Here is a 26,168-nt window from a genome sequence, read left to right as displayed (position 1 = left end):
TTTTAATATGAGAGTTTTTACCAATTTAATTCTAAGCGAAAACCAATTTGTAAATGCAAACCCTCCCCGTTGCAACAATTGACACCCGTGTGACCATCGGTCACAGACAAAGTTTTAATCCGTCGCGCAGCCAACGCATTTCAATCTGACTTTCAAATCTGCGGTCGGATGTGATTGTGCGACCTCGGCCGACCGTCGATTCCATCCATCCGTACGCACACGTGATTATTTGCACGGTATGTACAAATTTGAGTAAAGGCCCACAAAGTACGCGTGTTTGTGCAAACTCTCTTCGGTACACACGTTGTGCAGGCTTGGTGTGGGCCTTTTATCAGAGCAGGCGAGTCGCCGCTTATATGTAAATTTGCCAGCAGACCCGGAGAGACCGATTCGAATTCGTGTGCAGTGTGTGTTTGCGTTGCGAGTCACACACCTCACTCACTCGAGCCAAATGCTGGCGCAGATAGATGGATGAATTAAGCCGATGGAGGCGCCCCCATTAATATCTTGGAAACGGCACTCGCATTAAAGGTCAAATGCTGTTAATGGCTCATTCAAGTGCTGGGCGGAGGAAATGAATGGGCCAGGTTTCGCAACTTATGGTGAATTTCGGCTTACAATTGTGGTTCCGCCATTTCAGCAAAGTTTCCAATGGCTTTTGGCTTTAGAACGGTGCATTGCAACATAATCAAATTTGGACGAATTGTTATTTCATAATGTATTATTTATCATGGTGTGAGCTATTAAAGCAAAATTATGCTAGCAATCAAGTAAAAATAAAGTTGAAATAAAAGTGCTAAAAAAATTGATTATATAACTCACTAAATTAGCTACAGTTTGGTTTTAATTTTTGTAGTAATCATTACTACTCATTTTTAATAATATTTTTAAATAATTTTTTTAATTTCATTTCAAATTTTCCCACTATGCCTTAAATATTATACATTACAGTGGACACAAAAATGTGGATTGAATGAACAATAATTAATAATAAATCCGAGTAACTCAGTCGATAACGATCTTTTGATAAGTCAATTTCCAATGAATTTTTAAAATGCTTAAGATCACTCTAAATTTAAAATTGATGTGAAATAAATTTTTTTTTTAATCTATCATTTTATTTAACTTGTAAAAAATATCTAATAATAAAAAAAAAAATTAGCAACATAAATTAAACTAAATTTGCTTTGGGAGCTTTGAAAATAGCATATTATAGCGAATTGAAAGCAACAAATTAAAAATGATTTATTAATCTAAACCAATTAAAACTGCTTTATTTAATGTAATGGATTCTCGCCACAATTTTCTGGAAAATTTTATTATTATTTATTATTTTTTTTTAATTAATAATTTTGAAAAAATGCACGAGTCACGTACGTCACTTTGATTAAGAGCGCGATGTCACCGTGTCAAAATAATGATTGTGATGGCAGCTGCGAAAGAAGCACACACATTTTTCTGGTCGCGGGAGTGGTTTTTCAGGCTCTTTAGTGCCGCGCCGAACATTGCCACCCGTCCATACAGCAGCGAGTGGATAGACGTGGTGGTGGCGCGGTGTGTGTCGCCATTGATTTGTATGTCAGCAGTGCGGTGGGAATTCGCCCATCTGCTTTTTTTATCAAGTTTTCCCGAACACCACACTAGCAATTTTCCAGCAGCGCTGCAACAAATGTCTGCCCATACGTGCGCCGGGTACGATTTTTTTCATTCGTCTCTATGTTGGTGCGTCACCCACCCTCGAATATCAATACGCCGCGTACTATTTGCGAGTGCAGCAGCCAACTTTATGTGTTTGCTACGTGCAAATTGAATCACGTCGCTGGCCACATTTTATGAATACATATTTGAGTGTGATAATAAGACAGTCCTGTGGTTCACATTTGCGGAAAATTGGTCTGGCGAACTAGCACGTGCGATATTTATATCTTTTCTATTGGTCAATTAAAATTCTTCTGCGAAATATAATTCATAAAAATTAAAACTGAAATGAGAACACAGATGAAGTCGTTTTTTGATCTTAAATATTTGTCAAAATTGTGTCACTTCGATTGAAATTTTGTGACTGTATGCATATTATGACCTACTCACTAAACTGGCTTTAATAATCTAAATTTTAAAATACTTGACTGAACCCCCGACACTTATAATCATAGAATGTATAACACTTTATTTTGTGATCATCAATCATAGTTTACTGGATTAGCTTCAAAACGGCCAAATTATTTTATTTATTTAAAAAACTGTAGTGGATCAAGAATAATTTTATATAGCCAAGTGTCAGGCCAACAAAAATAATTCATCTGAACTTACTATGATACGATCAAGACCAATTGGTTAACAACATTTTATTATTGTTGTTTATTTGAACACATTATTACAAAGACATTTTTTACATTCAATTATTGGAAACATTTTATTTAAAAAAAAAAAAACGAATTGTTGGACAAAACGGCACCAGCAATTAAGAATTGCTGAAACTTTCAAGATCAAAAAATCCGCCACGTATATAAAAATTAAATTTTAGGATTGTGCACTTCATTTTGGTAAAGTTTTCCATTACCAAACTTGCCTAACAACGTCTGTTTGGAAATTACATGCAGATGCATGGGTGCACATTTATTACCTCCACAAAAAGTGCATCTTCTTGCATGCAACGCCGTGATAAAGGCACACAACTCAGTCTGCAAAACATCATAACAGCCGCCGAGAGCTGCAACATTACTTTTTATTGTGAATCTCCCGCATATGGACAACATTAACCTATTTTACCTGCGCACCAAATGTACTTGTCCATTTGCAAGCAAATGCGTTCGTAACTTCAACTCTCTTTCCCTCGACGGCGGCCCTCGTGTCGCGAAATTCACGTGACCTGGCCGCCGACACGACATTACACTTTGCCGAATGCAAATATTCATTTTGCCATTTTCCCTCGTGTCATTTTGTTTGCGCGAGAGAGCCAGACGTGTTTGCATGAAATATTTATTGTCTCTGACGCGCATCATTCTCATTGTGAAATAGTGCGAATTAATGTCTGAATATCAGTCTGAATATTCATATTTTGCAACTTGCTCGGCAACATAAAGCTGCATTTTTATTGGCACTGAATAAATTACAACGAGTGGTAATAATGGTTTAATGGTGTGTTCAAATGGCATGTATGAGAGGTAATGCCACTCGTATAATGTCGCATGATAGTGGGACGGGAAAATGTGATTGTGGCGAGTGATAAGAGGAGTGAGTGATGCACCATCATTTTTAACATTTTTGTCCTTAAAAATGTACAATTCTGCTGTGGAGCTGATTATTTAGCATGAAAATCGCTAAACAAAGGAGTCGTTTCAGAAAAAAAATAGAAGCGCAATTATTAAATTTATAACAAAAAAAAATTTGTTTTTTTGTAAAAAAAAAATGAGAAAAAAATCCAAACTTATTCAGTTTTAAAAACGCAATTGAATTTAAAAGGAGACAAAATGAATCAAAATAATTTTTTTATATAATTAAAAAAACATACGTCAATAAAATTAAAAATTAATTGGCTGCATGTTTATTAGCAAGTTCAATCTGTAATCTTTGATTATTATTCTAATTTTAATAAACAATATTTTACATAAAATCTAATTTAGCATATACGACCTATTATAAAGTGCATTACCGTCTTGTGAGTAGATGCTTGGCTTTTGCGGAGTTTGTCTTGAAGCTTCCCATACTTCCCAAGTAGATCAAGGGAGCAAAAGCCATTACAGAGCTACGAACTCAACTATGGAATGTAGATCGAGTTTGAGCGATAGGGGAAATCTCAATTTGCTCTTGCACCAGACATTTGCTCCGCAGACAGGCAAATAAATGCTCTCCCGCTCGTTCGCTTTTCCACGTGTTTTTCCGCCCACACACGACTTGGGTTAATAGGATGGATGGCTTCTTGTCTGATGCACCTGTAAGGCTGGCAGGTATTTCGCTTGCCTGCTGTTCGTTTGTATCTTTGTTCGCGTATGTAGTTTTTGATGCGCGGTGCGTCAGGAGGACACAAGGAGCCGTATAGGTTTCCATCTCGTTTTTCCGATCTGTTTCACTCTAAAGGGAAAGCTTTGCGAGCTTGACAGACGTGCCGTAATGATAAAATCAAACAGCGCCTTGACAGCTTTCGCAGTCTAATGAGCCACGAAGGAGCAGCAAACAGTCTATGAATTCGATTTTCCATTTGGCTGTTGTTACTTCTGGGTCAATCTATAAACCTATCGAATTCCCCAATAAAACAATTGACAAAAATCAAATGCATTCCGGCGCAAAGAAAAACAAAATAGGAATAGGAGAGGAATATTTAAAGCCGAAATAAGGTAGAAAATGAGATTTATCCAGACTTAACAAAAAAAAATTCTGATACACAATATCATTGCTTTATGGGCAAATTCATTTTAAAATCTTAAAATGTGCGAAATATATTATATTAAAATTAAATTATAAATAAATAATAAATAGGAATTTAAAATAACAGATCATAACAGACGAAGAACACAACGGAAACGAATTTAAATTTAAGGAATTTAGATTTAAAATAGGAATAATCATAGTACTAATACATTTATATTTAATGTAATAAATACGCGCGATATAAAAGAAAATTAATTGCTAATACATCTATCTATTGATATTTAGACTTTCAACTTAATTTAACCAGAGAGCATTAAAAAATATAATTTTCAAATTATGGTTAAAATTTTTTTGTAGAAAAATCATTTCAGATAATTTTTCTTAATTCAGCTGCGGACGTGACTTCTGACTTAATTATTTTGTTGTGATGTTAGATAAAACTGTATAAATTATGCGATATATCCGTTAAAATTTTTATATGTGTAAACAGAGTACCAGTTTTTATCTCTGAAATAGCCGCATCCTATTGAGGAGGAGATGAGTTGAAACGCTTTCATAACCTTGCCACCATTTGGTTAGGAAAACCGCCAGGAAAATATTTTTATGCTCTCAACCTCAAGACATACATTTTATCGAGCCGCAAACTTCATCCTGTTGTCATCAGACTATTAAAGCAGCAGCCCACTGACCAGAAGAATCAGTTTTGAGGACCTTCGAAAGAGACCTCATGCGCTTTTCGTCTTTTGGTTTCTTCGTGGGACGAGAAACCATGGCGTCAATAAATCTCATTTTACTGCTGCCATTACTTGGTATTGTTTCCAAAATATTTAGATAAACTCTTGGGCTTAATTTAATTTTTGATCGCAGCTGCTATTGTCCATGGCCAGCGGTTCAACTCTCAAGATGCGTGCCTCGCCATGCTGGAACGAGTGAACGAACCTCTTTTCATGCCAAAATGTGAAAAGGGAATAGTGTTCGATATGCCCGCTGAATACATGGTAAATTTTAATTTTTAAAGCATGCGACTTTTAATTGAAATTATTTCTTTCATGCAGTCTCCTCGCTACCAAAAGGCGGGCACTGTGTTGTCAAACCGATTTGGCGAGGGGAATAGAGTGGGTGTAAGAATTCCGATCAAAAAAATCCAAATGCCAAATTTCGACGAATTTATGAAATTCCCTAGACTGGCACAATTTTCGAATTTCATTCCAATGCATCGAAATTTGGGCGCAAAGCTCATTGCCATCTTCATGGGTATGTTTAACATCTAATCAATATTTCATCATATTAAATTTATGAAATGATTTAAAACAGAAATGAGAACCGTGGAAGATTTCTTTGCTGTGGCCACGTATTTGAGAGACAGAATTAACCCCAATTTATTCGTGTACGCTTTTTCCGTGGCTATTATGCATCGCTCAGACACCAGAAATGTCCGATTGCCGCCTGTTACTGAAACTTTCCCTGGTAAGTTTGTGGACGGTTCCGTTTTCATGAGAGCCAGAGAGGAGTCGAGCGTGCTCAGCGACGCCAGTACGGTGAACATGAGGGTCAGTAATTCAATATAAATGTGTGTTTACAAAATTTTTGCATTAATAAATATTTATACAGGCTACAATTGAAATTCCACCTGATTACACTGCCACTCTATTGGAACCTGAGCACCGACTGGCCTATTTCCGCGAGGATTTGGGCATCAATCTGCACCACTGGCACTGGCACTTGGTCAATCCGTTCTCCGGACCCAGAGATTTGGTTCAAAAGAACAGGCGAGGCGAACTTTTCTACTATGCACATCAGCAAATCATCGGCAGGTACGACTTTGAACGTCTCTGCAATCGCCTGCCGAGGGCTGCCCGTCTGCAGAATTTTAACGAACCTATTCCCGAGGCCTATTTCCCCAAACTGTCTACTCAAATTGCCAGCCGAAATTGGGCATCGCGACCTGGTGGATTGATTATGAGAGTAAGTTTCAGTTCCAATTTTAAAGTTTTACAATTATTCTAAATTCATATTAAATAATAATTTTTTAATTATCTATAGGATGTGAACAGAGAGGCTGACCAATTAAGAGTGGACTTAGCCGACCTTGACAGATGGAGGTCTCGATTTTTGGAGGCAGTTCAGAAAGGAAGAGTTGAAGCGGTGAGTGCACTTATAATTGAATGATGAGCGATTTTCATTTTTTTTCCTTTCCTTATTCTCTAGGCAAATGGAACAACTATTAACATAATTAACGATATTGGTATCGACATATTGGGTGACATGATGGAGCCCAGCGATTATAGTATCAATAGGCCATTGTATGGTGACTTCCACAACCTGCTCCACGTAGCAATTTCTCTCATCCACGACCCTGACCTGAGGCATCTTGAGACGTTCAGCGTGGTCGGCGAAGCTGCTACTGCTATGCGCGACCCCGTTTTCTACAGGATCCACTCTCTTGTGCAAGAAATGTTCAACCAGCACAAACTTACCCTGCCCAGATACACTGTTGAGCAGGTAAATATAAAAATAATATTTAATATTAAATTTGAAATATGTTAATTGAACTCGTTAATTCCAGCTCGATTTCCAAGGAGTAACAGTTCAGAGGGTTGAGTTGAGCACGCCAAACGTGCCTGTCAACACGTTCCAAACCTTCTGGCAAAAAAGCACCGTCGATCTGAGCAGAGGAATGGACTTTTTCCCTCGCGGCCCAGTTTTTGCTCGATTCCAACACCTTCAGCACACAGACTTCTCTCTGAACATCGACGTAAGAAAAGTTTTGAGATTAACAATAATTAATTAATTATTTGGCGCAAACAAGGTCAACAATGCTGGTGCACGACGTCAAGGTCTTGTTCGCGTTTATCTTGCTCCCAAAAATGACGAGCGCAACCGGGACATGGCATTTGTTGAGCAGCGCAACATGTTCATTGAAATTGATAAATTCCTTGTTGACTGTAAGTCTTCTTAATTATCAATTAATTTATAGTGGAAAATGAAATGCTTCGATTAAAAATCGGCCTGTTTCATATAGTCTTGTTAATTCAAGAAACATTTCTTGGAATTTTTTTCAAGTTTATTCTATTATAAATTGTAATATGTAAATTCGAATACTTTATATTTGAAATTAATAGAATTTTTTTCTTAAAATATCGTAAATAACAATTAAAATATTTAAAGAACTTTTGTAAAATTTTGCCTTCACAATATAATAGGAATTATTTTTATGCAAAATCAAATTTTTATTTTCAATTTGTTTGCAGTGCAACCTGGCCCTAATAAGATTGTGCGTGCATCACGCCAATCAACCGTGAGCATACCATTCGATCAGTCTTTCCGCAACCTTGAAGTAGGAAGACCCGCGGACAACGCCTCGGCGAACGCACAGGACAACTTCAACTTCTGCGGTTGCGGTTGGCCTCACCACATGCTCATCCCGAAAGGAACTCCCGAGGGTTTCCCCAGCGTCCTGTTCGTCATGGTTTCCAACGCCGAAACCGACTGGGTAAACAAAATTCCTCTCACCGCAGAATCAAAAAGATAAACTTGACCCAACTTATCCTCTTGTTGACAGAATCCACGTCGCAACCCCGGAAGCAGTCAGTGCGCGGAAGCCTCCGCCTATTGCGGTCTCAGGGGCGAGTTGTACCCTGACCGCCGTCCGATGGGCTACCCCTTCGACCGGCTGCCCCGCAACGGCGCCGTCACCTTGCAGACCTTCCTCACTGGCAACATGCGCGCCCAGGACGTGACCATCCGGTTCAATGATCGCATCGTCGACAACACGCCCAACAATGGAGAACGACCTCGCACGACGGACGTCTTGTTCCCTCCACTTCAGCCAGCCAGGGGTCAAACGCAACCCCAGCCAGCCAGAGGTCAAACTCAACCCCAGCCAGTCAGAGGTCAACCAGCAAGGGTCCAAACTCAGCCAGGCGGAGGTCAAACTTGGCCACAAGGAGGTCAGCCCCAGCCAAACTGGGGTCGTCCTCAGCAACCACCTCCCAGGAATCAAAATCAAAACTTCCCTTGGGGTGGACAGTCCAGTGGTGGAAGGCCACCCACGGACTTCAATAATCTTTTCGGCGGGGACAGAAACAACCGAGGACCAAACCCTGGCAATGGCCGTGGAAACAGCAACCCCATCTGGTTCCCTGGCCAAGGTGGGAACAGAAGATGGTTTTAAAGTATTAGTTTAAGAATGAGAAATTTTGGGAAATAAAATTTAGGATTCAAAATTATGTTTTGGTTTTTTTCCCGTTCTATTAAAAATTAATCTTTGTTACTTTGACTTTTGATTCATGTGAATAAAAATATATTTAAAAAAAATTCAAGCGTTATAATTTTTTTATTTAACCAATTTTATGAATTTTTATAATACTTAACAAATATATTGCATTGCTCACATGTTCACAATGATCATATTTATATTAAATTCTCCCAAAATCGCTTTTTTAATTATATTCAATAATTTCAATAAATTATAAGGAGTCAAAGAAGCATAAAATGATTAACAATATTAGAAATAGATTCATAATTTAAAAATATATATCTTTTATTCATTTATTTATTTGTGTTTGTCAAATTGAAAATGTTACGCATTTTCAGTAGAACGAAAGCTGACAAATACGCGCAGTTTGTCCAGAAAACAAGACCATATCAACACACTCTTTATGCAGGGAAAGTAAAAAAAGTCCACTTTTCTGTTAAAAATTGCCATCGGAAGTGGGGCTGCTGGTTTGCATGTTCGAAAACGAGTGTGCTCGTCTTGATAAATTCGTCGATGCAGCGGAATTCATAGATCGTGTATTGAAAAAGCGGCTGCAACAATTTATCTGCCGTCGGTGGAAAAGCAAGCATAAGAGCGCCGAGAGCGCGAGGAAAAACGCACGCCGCCTCCACCGCCGCGGCCATAAATCACAAAATGTAATTGGCTGCTCGTGGATGCTGCTTTTTTCACTCACTCTCCGCAATAAAAATGATGTATAAAGTCGAAAATTTTTATTTTCCAATTCCGCACGCCACGAAATTCCGATGGAAAAACAAAACAAGGCTTTTGTTTTATTTATATCAGTCGGGGGTGGCCGCGCTCACTTTTATAAATTTATCACTTTAACACCCATACCGATCGAGATGGAAAAAACGCGAGCAAAACCAATAAAAATCCAGGTCGTATTTCAAGGGGCCTAATAATTTGTCTCTCTGGCAGATTTGCCTTCGCATTCCGTCGCAGAAAGAGAGAGAGAGGAGTGCATGGAGGCCGCCCTTGTTACATTTCCAAACAAAAAGAAAAAGCGGATCACGAGAGGCGGCGCAGGAAAGGGAGGCGTGTGTCTATTATCGGAAAACAAAAGGAGCCTTAATGGAGGAAAGAGAGTGATATGAAAAATTGTTTCCCATCAATTGCCATCCTGCACTGTCTTGCCTCAAATTGCTCAGCTTTGTTTCTCATACATAGGCTTGGGAAGGGTTTGATCTCTGGCGAACGTAATTGCTTTTTCGCCATTGCAGTGTTTTTCTTTAAAAAAAAAAAAAAATTCCAATCACACTCCACAATTTTTATTAGCTGCTGTTTCAAAACATCATTAATCACGTGATCTTTGTTTTGAGCTTAATAAAAATTATTTAATATAATGCCAGAAGTGCACTTTTGCCTTATTGTTAGTTGGAGCTAATCAATTATGCCAAAATGGCGAAAGAAACGAAAAACGCGCAAACTGTTCAATTATACACACCTGGCGTCGGCAACGCGTCGAATCGTGGCCTCGCTGACCAGCCGGCGGTGTCCTCTCTCGCGGTGGTTGTCGCTTTCGGCCATGATTTTCGACAAAAATCAGTATGCAAAACAAAAAAGGCACCATGCATGATGAAACTCCCGGAAACACTCCAGCTGGTACTGATCATATGATCTGAATAATATGGCGCAATTATCAATTGTTTTTCATGAAAAGGGCGGTAACAAGAGATCCATCATCCAACTCGACAAAGTTCCAATATTGAAAATAATAATAACTTTTTTTTTAGTTTTAGATTTTACGGAGTGATGCAGTGAACTTGAGAAGAATAATTAAGGTATGGAGAAGCTCGTGGAGTTATTTATTTTGTGATCCGAGCATGCGTTGTTGCGTAATAAGCATAAATACACGCACACCTATTATGCATGACGCTTCGCTCTGTTTCTCTCGCACTCGACTGATGCACGATTCACTCACGGCTCGATTCATTGGCGAATTAATTTTTCGCGAATTAATTTTTTTATTAGTTAGCATTGTATAAAAAAATTGCAGCACTGATGGATAAATATTTTTTTTTTTTTACTTTTTACTATTTCATTCTTAAAAGTATCTTCACTTGAACCAGATCGAGTTATTAATGTTTCTGGAAGAATTTGGTTATCTGAATTTTGAAAATAGAGAAAAAAATTTAAAAATGCAAACTTGTAGTGAAAAATTTTGCTAATTCCAAAATTTCTTTCATAGGCTTGATATGGTAAAAAAAATGTTCCTACCAAACAATTAAAGTAAAAATATCATTTTTTTCACATGTTGAACGAAAATTTTCCTCAGATAGCCTAATTGATGAAGGTAAAAATTAAATTTCCAGTTGAAAGGCTATCTCAGAAAATATAAAACATTTTGCTCAAAATAATAAAAATTGATTTTTTGACATATAGATATCATAAATGAAAAAGATATTTCCCAGATATTATATTTGGATTTTTATTTTTGCGTCAGGGAGGCCATTCAACTTTAAGGTGCAATCTCTTGAAGTCAATGTGGAGCACTCAAAGATTCTGCATGCACAACGAAATGAATTTGCATTTCACTCGCAAGTACGTACTTCATGGCCGCCGCTTTTGAATCTGCTCGCATGCAAAGAGATCTCAACGACAACTCCAGACGAGCACCCGTGAATATACATTACAAATCTTTCTTTGACCTGGATTGCAGAGTCAGCAAAACGCATTATATCACTTTGCTTAAAATTAAATTTTTAGAATTGAATTAAGCAAACAATCTCGGTATTAACAAAGTCGGATTTTTGCTTTTTTTGCAAATCTGCCGTTTAATAGAACGTGCTTACACGCGGTGCTCATACAAAATTCCCCATGGCATTTTCAGCGCCACCAAGGGAAAAACACCGGGGCACAAAGTTTGCGAAAAAGCTAATCTCTGGCTGGCGAGGTACGTGCCAAAACATTATTTCCCGCCGCATTGCCAACTGCGTGAAGTACATAAATTCATTTTCGCCCGGTGATAAAAAGCTGAGCCGGCGGAGCACATAAAGGCTTGATAAAGGATCCAGTTTTCGCGTCAATCACTCGATAATTAGAAAGAATTTCCGCTAACGAGCAAATGAAACTTTGCGTCTTAATTATACGAGAAGAAAAAACGCAGCCGCTGTCAACGAAAAAATGAGGAGAGGAAGTTTGATTGAGGGCAAGTAACGCGCTCATTTGAATGGAAAACAGAGAAGTTGTTTGATTGGTAGACGTCAGTCAATCCTTTGACGATTGCCCTGCCTCGCATTGTGATGCCAAATGAGGCTTTTTGAAGTTGACGAGGGCACCGTTTTTAGCCTTGCTGCTCTGTTTGCCTCCCACTCAACGCAACTGCGGTCCAACCGCTTTTCAAATTTCTCTGCATTCGACCGGCGTGCGCTGCTTTTCCACTGATTTATTGCTCACGGACGGAATCGTGATGAATGTTTGCCAAATTTTTCATAGCGTTTTTTATTATCGAAATTATATCGTCAATGGTCCAAGTTTTTGCCAAGCAAGATTCAACGCATTTAGGCAACGACATTTTCAGCCAGCTTTTTCGTGATTCAAGTATGTCGCCTGTTATTGATCGCGCACTGGATTTTTCTACTTTTAAAAGACGTGCTTAAGCTGTATTTTCGCTCCAATAATTCTTCTCCCGCGGTATTTCGTCCCTAATCCGCGGAGAACATTTTCAACTCGTTGAAAACGTGGAATTAAAAAGCAATAACTCCCTCGTAGGCCGACGCAAGCATTATTGTTTCGCATTTCACTGAGAGAAAAACTTTTATTGTTAATACTAAGCCTTTTCAAAAGTGCCTGTGCTATTTTAACGTCCTGTTGCGCGGACCCTTTTTTATCCTTTTGATTTTGCTTTATTGCACAGCGACCAGATGGATCGTGATGTTTTCTATTGTGAGACTCTTGGCTTTTGTTTTGCCGGGGAGACGTCGCCGAGATAAAAAGCGGCAACCATAAATTTATGGCTCTGCTGGGATTAAAGTGTAGCGCATTTTTATCTCCAGTGTAAAAAGTTTAAGGCGAACAAGGGAAAAAACAATTCATTAAGTTGCCGCCGGCTATAATTAAGAACGCAATGGAACGAGATAATGTCTGCAAATTCAATGAGCAATTTAATTATCTTTTACAAACTCATTTTTTCATAAAACTCAAATCATAGATAATAAAAATTTAAACCTAATAAATAGTTCACTTTATTTGAAATATAAAACCTCAAAAAAATAACTTTTAAAAAAAATTTCATAAATAAAAATATGAATGACAAACAGAGAAAAAGCTATTACATAATATAGATTTTTCTGCTTGGATTATTCTAGCCTTCAGAGTGTCCAATGAAATCTTAATCCGTCTATGAGGAAAAACAGTGGGTGGCACGTTCTAGGGAGAATCTGGCTGGCCGTCTGAAGTGAAACAAATTTGCCATCTGCTCGCGACACATTTTCGGAGACAAGCAAAGCAGGCAACTTTGTCTACTGCTGCTGCTGCTGCTCCTCCGACTGTGACCAAATTTATTTTACAATATAAAGAATATTGTTCCAAGAGAAAGGGCCGGAAAAGTTCTGTTCCTCTCAACAATCTCTCTGCGTCTCTCTTTGCAAGCTACTCGTGAGCTCACCAAACGTGGCTGGAAAGAAAGTGTAGAGGTTATTTCTCAACATCATGTTGCTGCCTTTTTATTGCCTTGTTTCTTGCCTGAGCCGCGCGTGCTTATTAAAAGATACGACGAGGGACACACTGCTTTTCTCGAGTATGTAATTTATCGCACTTCGGGGACAGTGATGGAAATGAAATTGCTCATTCTCTCTCTCTCTGGATAACACGATTATAACTTTTCCTCATCTGAATGATAAAACGTCCTCCATATTTCTCTCGCCAATTTTATGCTCCCTATCCAGCGTCTTTTTATGTTTCAAATAAATGTGTTGTTACACGAGAATAGCAGCCACGATACTCTTTTTATTTCCTCGTTTAAGAATAAAAAAAACAAGAAACTTAAAGCTTTCATGTATGAGGGTGAAGAAATTGCTGTTAAAAATGCAAGTTTCAATTATTAACAATTTGGAGATGCTATTAACATTACAGAGAAAATAAAAAATTGCATATTCAAAATACATTTCATTGAAATCGGACGATTTTCCCCCCATTTTAATAAACTTGCCGTTAAACAAGGTGTAAAATTAATTGAAATTTTAGCAAAATACACGTTACGTGAATTTTTTTCAAGCCTTCTTGGTTTTTATCAACAAATTCAGGAGAGAAAATTGACGTCACTTTTTAAAGGGGTAAAAATGAGAATTTGCTCAACGCGCAAGCAACAGGTAAGAGTGATTTTTCGCTTGCCCGGTCCGCACGGAAATTCGACCGATCGATTCGATTTTCACCAGCAGCTTGATTTCCCTAGAGTGCGAGTCACGGGCGTTGAGTCGAACACGCCAAATGCGCCAAGAAACAGTTCCAAACCTCCGGTGAAAAAGTCCTGTCGCGGAATGGATTTTCTCCCTTGTGGCCAGTTTTCAACAAATTCGCTCAAACTTGCTCAGGGTATGTATTTACCTAAAATCTAAAACACATTAATTCAAATCTCATTATAAATGTTTGGGATTAATTCAAATATTTACTTCGCACCACCTAAACTCCAAATTTGAACGAATACTTCTGTTTGTTAAGTTGTAGCATATATGGCAGTAAGTTATTTTTTTTTTTTCAAATTTCAATCAACTGAAACAAAATATAAGCTTTCTTTAGAAAAATTCAAAATTATTATTTTAATTTATGGCATTATATAAGATCATTTGAAGATCACATACAGTGATCTCCACAATCAATAAAAACTACGAATACTGTTTTTAAAATAAAAATCTGTCTTTTTGGATCAAAGGAAGTAGTGAAGAAAGAGGTCACTAAAATATTTAAAAACAATGTTTGTGGTTTTGGTCAGATAAACCGCATGGCGCACACTTAAAAGAAATTATCACTTCTATGGCAAAAATTAATGTTGCTTTGTTACAAGTACAAATTTTGAGCAATTTTGATTTGATTGATGAAAAAAAAATTCCAAAACCATAAAAACATTTGTTGAAAAAATATATGTTAAGATTTCATTTTGAAATTGGAATTCAATTGTTATATAGAACCAAAAATGAAAAATGAGACGGTTGAAACAATATTTATTATTTTCTTCTATTATTTAACGGCAATTTCCCACCACATATGAAAAATTACTACGAGCGGTGCATTGCGGAATTCATTTAGACTTATTGTGAGACCTCTCAAAACTAAAGCGTTTTCACCCATGGGAGTTGGCAACGGATGACATTTTCCAAAAATAATTAATTAGTAATTTCCACTTTTATATATTGAAAAATAGTGCAAGTTAACATCCTTTCCCAGTTAAAAACGAAACATCTTGATGTTATGAGTTATGAATTCTCACTTTTACATGTCTAGGGCCCAAGTAAGTATTTTTGTTTCACCGAAGAAGAGATAAAGTGCGGCTGCGGTTTTTCTCTGTACTCTTGTTTCCTGGAGCAATTTTTAAACCCTAAGAATAAATGCATTTGCCATGTAGCGGAAACTGTGAGGACAAGATAAAGCGACACTCACTCTGCGTTGCCCAAGCAAAAAATGGTAGCTTGAGTTGGCCATAAGTATATGAAGACGATGGTAGAGATTAAAGTGGAAATCTTGGAAAATCCAGACAAATATTTTTTCTGAAGTTTTGAGAGTGTAATAAACCATCTAAATTTCATTTCTCACTGACATTGTATACTTTTGTGAGATAAAATTGATAAATAAAACACAAAAGCAAAACGCAATTCAACATTTGATAAAAAGAGCAAAATAATTTTTCTGCGCCAACACTGTTTGTAAGTATTAATTTGATACAATTTAATACTTGAGCAAGCGGGTTACAGTAATTTTTCCAGTGGCCCCATCACAATTGTGCCACGTACTCACTAGTTTCGAACGATTAAATTCGCTGGCTGGCACACGCTGAGAAAGGACGTCTGTCCAAATTAGACGCAGGCCGCTAGCTTTGCTCGAGTCTCGTAATGACAGGCCGCCCGCTCGCCGGTCTTTCTTTATTTCGTACTTGGGCAACTTCTTTTCACTTCCCCGAGGACTGGGTGCGCCAGCTTTTTTCTACTCTGGTTGCTGCGAAATGAGTAAAAAAAATATCGGGAGCTACATAAAATTGAAAGTTTAGGCTGTTTTCAACGAATTTCCACATTAATCTGCCGCCTGTCAGTTGCACATGTAAAAAGGCGGGGTGAAATTTATTGGAGAGAACCAGCAAGAAAGCATTAAAATGGAGGCGTTAAATCATTCATAATTGGTTGCGTCTCAATATTAATCTGCAAAAATATCGCATTTGAATGAATAACTGGGCAATTTAGAAAAATATTTAGAGCCAACTTTAATATTCATAAATATATTTTGAATAAGAAAAAATGAAAGATTTCACATTAAAAAGTCCTGAGGCTATATTAATTTAATTAGAAAGATAATTCCAATTACCAAGTGCAAAAGTGAACTTATTTTAAACATTGATGTTTATTTAAATTTATTTAAATAAACTTAAACTGATTTTTAAACTTTTACAACAATTTGTAAATAGTAAATAAGCCTAACATATAAAATAATAATAATTTGAACTATCCTTTTTTCATTATTATTTTTCTACCTGTCGCTAAAAGTCTGCTGATTGCAAAGAAATTGTTATTTATATTCATTAGCCCCAGAGGAATGTTAACCTGCGAGCAATTTCAGCAGACATGTGGAAAACTGCACCATGTACCTCCGAGACGAGAAGATCCGCTGGCGTTTTTGTTGCTCAGGTCACGCGGGGCGTCTCTCGAGACAACAATAATAAAGACGGGGAGGCTTAATGGTTGCTTTTAGGAAGGAAGAAAGTAGTTTGGGTGCGAGGCGGGTGGCCCAGCGGCGAGCAGGCAGGCGCAATTACAATGCGATGCAAGCAAGTGACTAACTGCCCTTGGCTCTGGGCATCTTGTGTTTCGCAGGGCGACAAAGCCTGACGACGATTTATCGCCTTTTTCGCCGGCAACCTCTAGATTAACACCGTGCAAAACCTTCTTTCTGCAATACGCATTCCCTAGCGAGCGAGCAATGTAAATTTCAAACAAAGTTGATTAACTAAAGGTACATGTGTGCAGATATGCCGGAAATGGAATTTTTAATCTGATTGACAGAAAATTTAATTTGCTGTTTCTTTTTAAATTTAAGACTTTAATTTCAAGGGTTAAAAGTTTTAGAAGCATCTTGTTCATTTCATTAAATATTTTAGTCCATTTTTTGTGTGTAAAATAATAAATAATGCTTCAATTGTTTGTCAAATCCACCGCGATTTTTAGCATTAAAAAAATTACTCCCACATTTTAGCAAATTTTGTGATGTTAAAACGTAAAGTAGCATACATATATTTAATATAAATGCGCCTCTCCTGAAGCAGTTGCCGCAACTTTTATGAGCACCATTCTCCAACTGATGTAATAAACTCGTCCATCAGGCGGCGGTTTCAACTCCCGGTAGAATTGACGGAGTGTAATTTCTGTCTGATAACACAATAATATTATACAGAGGAGAACAAACACAGAGTGAATCATTTCTGACGTCCTCTCTAGAGCAAAAGCGGCAGTAAAAAATTTATACCAAGCACGTTGCCAACAAGAAAAGAAAAATGAGAAAGTTGAAAAGTCCCAAGACACATAGCAAAGTGCATCCTTACATTCTAATATGTTTGGAATTCTGCTGTAAAATTCTGCCGCGAAACGGGTGCGAGATGCAGAATGCAAATGAGCAGGAGAGATTTCTTCGCCGCGTCTCTCCGGCGCGTTTATTGTGCGCTGACATTTATTTCTGTCCCTCTTTTCGCCTGCTGGTGTGATGAAAAAATTCGCGCTGCTTTCATTCTCTTCTTCATGCACTCAACTGCTCATGAATATGTCCTCGACCTTTTTCTTTTCCGGCAAGGCGTAATCTCAAGAAGAGACAAGTCTTGTGAGCTACACGGAGAAGAGGTAAGAAAAACAAAAACACTCCTTAGCCAGAAAAGAAAAAAAAAACATATTCAGATGAAACGTTGCATCGCACAGAGGGAGGTACTTCTTGTGCATTTCTTGCGTGCTTGAGGCAGCGCTGCAGGGAGGTAATAAAATGCACACCAGTGGTGCATTACTGACTTCAGAAAGGAATAAATTTTGCGATGAAAAGCATAATTAGGTAAGAAGTTTTTTGTTTGAAAATCTCATAAGAAATAACGCGCGCCAGGCAGTAATGAATGTGCCTGCGGACTAAAAAACAACGTCTATGATCTGAGATGAGAATTTCATATTTAGGGTCAATATGGCCACATATTTTAATAATTTTTTTTTAAATATCGCACGCCACACAGGTTTTAATGTATTTGTCTGGGATAGAAATCAACGTCTATTGGAGAGGAGCCTTTTAAATGTCAGGGCAATTTATTAAACTTTGATTCCGTCTCTACGCACGTTTTGAAAAATATTAATTCCTTTTGAGATAAGATTCCTACAATTGTAAATAATTTCCATTTTTATAATTTAATATTCATCTCCAAACCTTGCTATTTTTTATCATCCAAGGCACCACAGAATTGACCCAATTCAGAGTATGTAATTTATCGCAGTTATCGTATAGAGTGGCTGATAAATTGTTTCCCCTGGACATTGCAACAGGAGCTGCTTCTGGCTCATAATTTGATACATGAGTAAGAAATATATGCATATTCTGCATGAAGCCGTGTGTGGAGCTCACAACCCAACGGCTACCCGTGGGACATTATAGCTTTCCCTACAAAAGTGGCGCATATCATTCTAATTTTCTTTCAAAGCAATTATTATTTGATTGCTAAAATGCATTGCTTACAGCTATGCTTTTTCTGATTGTAATAATATGTAAATCTAATGAAAATTATGAAAGCTAATTTTGTCATAATATTTATGTAAATTTAAGACCTTGATGGACTTTCCACTGAAGGCACACATTTTATTTCAAGAAATATAGCCAATGAAAATTTTTATAAACAAGACGCAGTATAAATATATCGGGTCTGTGGTCTATAAAAAAACAGCGGTCCAAAACTACAATTTTGACGAGAGCACAATACAATCGACTGAAATGGGTTCCAACATTTTTTTTCTTCATATTTTTGATCGGAAAACATCCAATGGACAACAAAGCTCAGGCGCATGTTTTTGAACTTTAGAGTACGTGTGAAATGTGGATGGCGACGGTAAACGTGAAAAATGACACCAGGGTCATTAATAATAAGAAAGCTCCGAGCAAGCCAAAAGTGATCATGAACTAGTCGGAAAGCGCACTTTGTAAAGATGAAAAATCACCTCTGGACGCGCGACGAACAATGAGAGCCAGCGTGTTTGCCGAGTGTTTGCGGTCTCTGAGAGGGTTGACTATAAATGCTGCTGACCACCTTCCACCCCCTCCATGGGCGCCCAGCATCCAGGTTGCAGCGTCGCGCAAAGGTGGCCAGCCGCTCAGTACAAACCTGAATCAGGCAGAACGTGAAAGTGTTAACTTGTGCTTTTAGGTCTTTGTGTACCAACGGAAGTTTACAATTTTGTGGTCTTTTTGAGGTGAGAAGAAAACATTTTCATGATTAAAAAAATTTCATTTTCAAGTTTAAAAAAAAAAATCAAGTTTCCAATTATGCGTGCGTATACTGATGCAAAAAAAGAAAGCTATTTATTTTGGGTTTTTTATTAATTGAAAGAACAGTTTTTTACTTTTTTTAATATATTTTTTTAATTGGCAGTTTGGATTTTCATTTATAGTTTATAGTTTTACTAAAGTTTTCGATATTGACTATGGTCAAAATTTTATCTTGAAATTTATATTATTTTGTTCACAACATCAATTCCTCAATTAAATGTCTTTTATGTACATATTTCAAGACGTTTAAAATCTTTTCTTACAATAATAAAAAATGTAAATGCCAATTTTAGCTTTCTTTAAAATTCTTTTTGATGCATCAAAAATATTTAATATTATTTTTTCAAATATAACTAGAATAAAAAATTCGGAAAAGAAAATGAAGCAAGTGTAAAAATGATAGCATGTTTTTCTTTTTAATTTATCTTAAAAGTTTTCTCTCTGCGTGAATTCATTTTAATTTATTAGGTTATTTTAAATTTAATAATAAAATATTAATTTTTTAACTCTAATAAATTATAGATGACGAATTTACAAAATTTAAACTTTTTAATTTAAGGACACACTAATTAATTCATCCTAGTCACAAAAAATGGATGGCCTAAAAAGTGATTTTCCTGAGCAACTGCCTGATCTTTCGCTGTGGGAAGGACTCCAAGACGCTCTACGCTTAAGTAAGGCAACATTCTTTGCACTTCGCCAGCTACTATTGTTCAACCCCTTGTATTGAATAGAAGCTTCATTCATTGCCCTCTATCTGGTTCTCTTGCAGGTCCGAAAAGTCGCAGGAAAAAGAAAAGAGAGAACCCGAGCCAAGAATCGCAAGAATCGGCCGATGCAAAAAACACCGAGTCAACCCCTAGCGGATCAGGCACAATTAAATTGGGCAGCCGAGGGGAACACCCGGACGCCTCGAGTAAATTCCGGTGCGAAAGTTGCGGCAAGTCGTGGAACAGGTACGGCTTTTTCATCCGACACGTCAAAAGGCAGCACGACATGGACGAGTTCATCGCAAAAGTGCAGAAAGGCGCCGAGAGCGGGGCGCAGGCAAAAGTCAAATGCAATTTCTGCCGCGGCCAAGTGGCCAAAGCAGACTATCTGGACCACTTCTGGCGCCGTCACGTGGACCACACACAACCCAATGGCGCGAAACCATGTCTGTTCTGCAAAAGGACGCTGGACGGTGTTGAAAAACTCGAGTGTCACTTGCGAGTTTTTCATTTTACAGAACTCCACGTTGAGCCCACTCAATTTGGAATAAACGTGAACAAAGCGCTTTTGTAAAAGTTATTTAAATAAAAATAATATTAATTGAAAGCTTAACACTCAAGGCGAATTTCATGTAAATTTTAACCAGACTCTTCGTTAAAAGGGGAAAAATAAAATGACATCCCTAAAGGTAACCTGTGGTCTACTGTACCTTTAAAAACCTTAGATAGGGGTCTTTCATGTCACAATTAAAATTAACGAGGGGGTAACTTATGAAAAATTTTAATTCCAAATATTCCAATCCCTCTTAGTTTTACTTTGGACACAACAAATGTCTACATTTCTATCAGCAGACCGCAGGTTAAACTTTTGAGGCCAGTTTCCTTTAATTTTTATTAATTTTTTTCCCAATTTTTTCTTGCTTGAGGAGCCTGGTTTAAATTTTCATCAATGATATAATATTTTGTAAAATATTTAATTTAAAAAGATATATAATCATATGTTGAGGATATATATTTTTTTTTCGCCCCAAAAAATGATTTTATTTGCGTTAATTATTTTGCTTGCTTTGTCGATATATGCCAAACATAAATAATATATTCTGTCATGTGTATTTGCCGCGTACACTTGGACTTCCATCCAGGCGCGTTATCTGACAAGGTCGCTTGTAGAGGGTGCTAACACCACGAAATTGATAGCAGCGCGCCTTGATGCAAGCCTTGATGCTTGTACCGTAATCCCATTATCGGCCGTTGAATGCACTCTCTCCCCCAAAATGCACTCGCGGCCAGCTGCATTCATGTTATTTTCAACAACAGCGAATATGGACGCCCTCAGCCTTGTCATCGCGCTTTACCACATTTTGGCACTGTTTTTGGTGGCCAAACACTTGTCTAGTTTCCTCTTCAATTTTCTCGGCGCGCTCTACGTGCACTTCATCGCCAAACTCATTTGCAAACCTGTTGATCTGACCACGCGCTACGGGAAATGGGCAGGTAAAATTAAATTCCGCTCGCTTCAGTGCGCCCCTAATTATAATAATAATATGTAAACAATATTATTATATTCGTGTAAAATGTTTTGAATCTCATTGAAGAGAACGTTAAATAATAAAAAAGCTCTCTAATTATATGACCACGGGTGTTTTGGCAAGATATTTAGATTTTTTTTTTTATTCTCAGTCATCACCGGAGCCAGCAGTGGAATTGGCAAATACTACGCTTTGGAGCTGGCAAAAAAGGGGATGAATGTTGTGCTCATCAGCAAAAATTTGGAAAAGCTTAAAAAAGTTGAAGAAGAAATAAGTACATAATAAATTCAAAATGTTTATAATTCTAAAAATTTAAAAAAAAAAAAAATAGAACAAGAATGTGAAGTGGCTACAATCGTGATTGTGGCTGATTTCACAGGCGGACAAGAAGTTTATAAGAAAATCTGGGAAGATATCTTAGATCTGGAAATTGGAATACTAGGTGAGCAGATTTAAAAATTAAATTAGTTGAAATGAGATCAATTATTAATCATTTTAATAGTAAATAACGTGGGCGCATTGCCGCGTCGGGCGATGCGACTCGAGGAAGCGCCTGTCCAGCAACTTTGGGACATGGTAATGGTCAATGTGGGCACCGCGACGGCGATGACGCATCTTATCTTGCCTGGCATGAAGTACCGCGGAAGGGGCATGATTGTGAACCTATCGTCTGCTGTACATTCAGGACCTTGTCCATACTTCTCCATCTATGCAGCTGCTAAGGTAAATTTAATTTTTTTTTAATTTTTAACGGTTTTTATAGCAAAATAAAAATAATTTTATTTTACTACTAATTTAATGAAATGAAATAATTTATTAAATTACTTAAATTAAAAAACAACATATAATACTGTACAATTTTAGTTATTAATAAATATTATGCTGTTATTTTAACAACTTTTTAAATTAATTTTTTTTTAACTATTTTAACAATTTATCAACATTATTATTTTGTTTCTATCAATTTTATTAAAAAAGTAGTTGCTTTTAATTTTAAATATTTTTTTAAATTAAATTTTGTTTATTTATATACACAAACACCAACCAAATACACTTGAATATAAAATAAATTCAATTTTTTTTATTTTGGTGGTTGAATCCTTTTGAATCATGTTTAATAGTATATTGAATTAAATGATTTCATAATAATAAAATATGATAAAGCATGGAAATTAATTTGATTCTTGATCTTTATTATTACAAATTTTACAAATTTTTAGTAATCTTTTTTTATTTGCAGGCTTACATTACAAGTTTTACAGATGCAATCAGGTTGGAGTGCGAAGGATCAGGCGTTGAGATACAAACTCTGCATCCGTGGTACGTACGAAAGGACGCCAAGTCGGAGGTGACTACTAGTGAGGGCGGAACAATTTGTGTGCCGACGGCCAAACTGTACGCCAAGCACGCAGTGGCCACCCTTGGGGTCGCCCACAAAACCGCAGGATACTGGCCACACGGGGTGCAGGTGACACTCGGTTTTTCCTCACTCTTTTTTTTTTGCCCTCACTGCAAAATTCCTTTGGGTGTAACATGAGCTCTTTTCCGCCACTTTTCAGGACTGGATTTGGAAAATGATGGGAGACTTCATGTGGGCCAAGTGTGTGCAGAAGACTGGCGAGCCATACATGACGAAGACAAAAGCTGAATAAATGGGATCAATCTCGTTTTCGCAATTAAATTTTTTAATCCAAACGCATTACAGTTTTCAACTCGGTTAATTTGAATTCAAATTTTGTGTAAATTAAATATAATTCAGAATGCAGAAATCTTTTACTTTTCAACATAATTAATTTAATTTAAAAATGATTTGCCATAAATAATGATTCATTGTACTGACAGCATATATAGAATAAAATAAATTAATTCTATGGGTTCTACTTGATGAAAAATATTTTCTTTTATTTTCTGAACCATCGACCTTTTAGTATGTTCAATGTGCACTTTGAGCAAGCGTAATTAATTGACCCAAACTGCAAAACTGGCCAAAGTCCACTCTTGTTAATTGTTTGGTTAGGCTGTCGACGAGATGATTAATCAAAAGGATCGCCATGTTGCTATTCCCTTTCACAGGCCTACTCATATACCCATCGAAAATGCAGCTAGTGGAAGGCGCCTCAAAAGCATTCTGCTCATTCTTGCAGTGCAAAGAGTGCCGTCGTGGGGTGCACAAAGCGCCGCTCTTGTATAGCAACCAGAGCACGCCAACTCAAAATGCCAGGCTTTTGGGACACAGTGTTCCTCGTCTACGAAATTTTGGCAATTTATTTAGTGGTGAGATTCCTGGCTGCCCTAATTTTCAGTCTAGTTGCCACCATTTACATCCACTGGCTGTACAAGAAGCTTTTCCAGCCAGTCAACTTAACCTCACGCTATGGAAAGTGGGCAGGTCAGTATAAATATAGGAATATGTATTACACTTGGAGGTAATGAACTAAATTTAGGAAAAAGAAATTTGATCTTGACAAGCCGAGGATTAAAAATTTAAACAATTTTATCATAGGCATGTTACAAGAAGCGGCATAATATAAGTGGAAAAAATTCCTTTTTTTTATCTTAATCATTTCAATTAAAAGTATAACTCCTAGATGCCGACAAAGTGCAAAAGTAGCTAAATTAATAATAAATCACGATGAAATCTCAGTAAAAGTGTTTGCTAGTTAACTGAAAAAAAACGACTTGAATTTATTTTGTAATAAGTCTTAATTCTAACTTTTTAGCTGCAGAAAAGTTTTGAAAAAAGAGCGAAAAATGAAGAGCATTTTATCCCTTGCTGATATTCTATTCTTTGTAGCGCCTAACAATATGGAGTAACGTCTACTTTACATCTCTCCTATTCTAACAAAGATAAATTACCATTTCTAGTTTTTTTTGTACGGCTCGACATACATTTGTCATCCCGCAAACATGCTCCCTGATATCAAATAAAGGAACATTATTGATCAAATTATGAAGCTCAAATGAGGTCAAAGGTTGAGAATTTCCGCAAGACTTCCAGAAAGAATAATATTCAACATTATTCAGTGTAAAAACAATCTGACAAATTTTTATTCAGTTGTGACAGGATGCACTGATGGAATCGGCAAGAACTACGCCAAAGAACTCGCGGCCAGGAAATTGAACTTGGTGCTCATCAGTAGAAATGCCGAGAAGCTCGGCGCGCTTGCCAAAGAAATCGGTAAGATTTCTTGAATTCCAATAATTCATTAAATTTGTATACCTCATAAAAATCTCTCTGCAGAATCGGAATTCGGAGTCGCCATCGTGAAGATTGTTGCAGATTTTACTGGCGGACAAGATATTTACAAGAAAATTGAAGATGACATCAAAGACCTGGATATTGGAGTTTTAGGTACATTAAATTTATATCTAAAATTAAACAATAAAGAAAAAGTTTAAAATCAAATTTTGTTAATGAGATTTTGTTTAAATTCAAAGTTAACAATGTGGGCATCACCAACCCGAAGCCAATTTACCTTGAGGAAATGAGTGCTCGCGAGATGTGGGACCTGGTGTTGGTGAACGTGGGCGCCTCCACGGCGATGACACACTTGGTGCTGCCGGGGATGAAGCGGCGCCGCCGAGGCATTATTGTTAACATCTCTGCCTTCTTAGAACGCGGCCCTATCCCCTATTTCAGCCTCTATGCAGCCACCAAGGTAAAGTTTTTTTTAAATTAAAAAAAATATTTATTAAATTTGCATTTTAATTATAATAAAGACTTGATTTTTTTTTTAATTTAAGGCGTACATGAAAAGCTTTTCGGACGCTCTGCGTTTTGAGTGTCAGGGCACTGGAGTAGAAGTGCAGACCCTTTCGCCCTCTTTCGTCAACACTCAGCAGTCGGCCGCGTGGGGAGTGACCAGCGACCAGGAGGGACTTTTTGTGCCATCCCCAAGCATTTTTGCTAAACACGCCGTGGCCACATTGGGAATAGCGCAGAATACGTCTGGATATTGGCCTCACGAGCTACAGGTAGAAATTTTGAATTATTAAATCTAAATTATTTTATGTTCAAATTCTGATAAATTTCAGTACGAGTTCTTCAAATTGGGAAATGACTGGGTGTGGATGTCTGGTGCAACAAAAAGATTTCCTACCCCAAGTAGGGTTACCATAACTGAGGTGCCAGCTGATGAACCTGAGAAAACTGAGGAGCAGTCTGAGGAAAAATCACACAATGAATGATTGCATTATAATATAAACCCATAGATTCATTTGAAAGATAAAATTTTTTTGTAATAATTTTCTAATAAAGAATGCAATAAAAGCTTAAAACAAAATAGCCTCAACTGATTCATATGATAATAAACTTAATCATTTTATCATCTTTATATTTGAAAATGTATTGTCTTTGAAAGATTTTTTCTAACTATTCAAAAAGCATAAAATAATACATATACTTTAAATGCACGAGCTAAAATGTTTGTAGCAGGTTTGTAGATGATTCTTTGTGGATTTTTGGCTCATCATTATTTTTTTGCTAATAAAAACCGTTAAAAAGTATAAAAAAAATTCCTCTTAGCCTTTTCCATTTAAAAGGCAACAATCAAACAACTATTATTTGCAACTTTTATG

General features: G+C 37.1%; 5 protein-coding genes across 6 annotated transcripts in view; 4 read left to right on the top strand and 1 right to left on the bottom strand.

Moving 5' to 3' along the window:
- Window positions 1-10,217, bottom strand: part of LOC132201320 (neuroligin-2-like) — a 168,456-nt gene extending 158,239 nt beyond the window's left edge. Inside the window, exon 1 of the mRNA XM_059627398.1 lies at window positions 10,092-10,217. The gene's annotated coding sequence lies outside the window, so the exon portion shown is untranslated. The remainder of the gene's footprint in view (window positions 1-10,091) is intronic.
- Window positions 5,033-8,685, top strand: LOC132199500 (phenoloxidase 1-like). Of its 2 annotated transcripts, XM_059624286.1 has the most exons (12): window positions 5,033-5,177; window positions 5,236-5,366; window positions 5,424-5,622; window positions 5,683-5,918; window positions 5,980-6,333; window positions 6,412-6,513; window positions 6,577-6,870; window positions 6,935-7,123; window positions 7,178-7,313; window positions 7,620-7,861; window positions 7,931-8,207; window positions 8,262-8,685. In XM_059624286.1, exons 1-12 carry the CDS (start codon window positions 5,096-5,098, stop codon window positions 8,540-8,542), a joined length of 2,523 nt encoding a protein of 840 aa, XP_059480269.1. In that variant the 5' UTR covers window positions 5,033-5,095; the 3' UTR covers window positions 8,543-8,685. The 2 variants fall into 2 exon arrangements, with proteins under 2 accessions (XP_059480269.1, XP_059480268.1); XM_059624285.1 differs by having other exon boundaries at window positions 7,931-8,685.
- An 8,951-nt stretch (window positions 10,218-19,168) lies between the features above and the next one.
- LOC132201212 (uncharacterized) lies at window positions 19,169-20,759 on the top strand. Its single transcript, XM_059627197.1, has 3 exons — window positions 19,169-19,275; window positions 19,911-20,025; window positions 20,124-20,759. Exons 2-3 carry the CDS (start codon window positions 19,944-19,946, stop codon window positions 20,633-20,635), a joined length of 594 nt encoding a protein of 197 aa, XP_059483180.1. The 5' UTR covers window positions 19,169-19,275; window positions 19,911-19,943; the 3' UTR covers window positions 20,636-20,759.
- A 528-nt stretch (window positions 20,760-21,287) lies between these two features.
- Window positions 21,288-23,479, top strand: LOC132200480 (inactive hydroxysteroid dehydrogenase-like protein 1). The gene is made up of 6 exons (XM_059625966.1): window positions 21,288-21,555; window positions 21,742-21,864; window positions 21,922-22,032; window positions 22,093-22,313; window positions 22,831-23,058; window positions 23,150-23,479. Exons 1-6 carry the CDS (start codon window positions 21,336-21,338, stop codon window positions 23,240-23,242), a joined length of 996 nt encoding a protein of 331 aa, XP_059481949.1. The 5' UTR covers window positions 21,288-21,335; the 3' UTR covers window positions 23,243-23,479.
- Window positions 23,480-23,716: 237 nt separating this feature from the next.
- LOC132200287 (inactive hydroxysteroid dehydrogenase-like protein 1) lies at window positions 23,717-26,021 on the top strand. Its single transcript, XM_059625643.1, has 6 exons — window positions 23,717-23,979; window positions 24,646-24,768; window positions 24,832-24,942; window positions 25,029-25,249; window positions 25,335-25,565; window positions 25,626-26,021. Exons 1-6 carry the CDS (start codon window positions 23,805-23,807, stop codon window positions 25,776-25,778), a joined length of 1,014 nt encoding a protein of 337 aa, XP_059481626.1. The 5' UTR covers window positions 23,717-23,804; the 3' UTR covers window positions 25,779-26,021.
- The last annotated feature ends 147 nt before the right edge of the window (window positions 26,022-26,168 follow it).

This window comes from Neocloeon triangulifer, unplaced genomic scaffold (assembly GCF_031216515.1).
Source record: "Neocloeon triangulifer isolate White Clay Creek 2 clone unplaced genomic scaffold, ASM3121651v1 ptg000014l, whole genome shotgun sequence".
Lineage (NCBI taxonomy): Eukaryota > Metazoa > Arthropoda > Insecta > Ephemeroptera > Baetidae > Neocloeon > Neocloeon triangulifer.
Note: the sequence above shows the minus strand (reverse complement) of the source record. Positions and strands in the feature narration are given on the sequence as shown.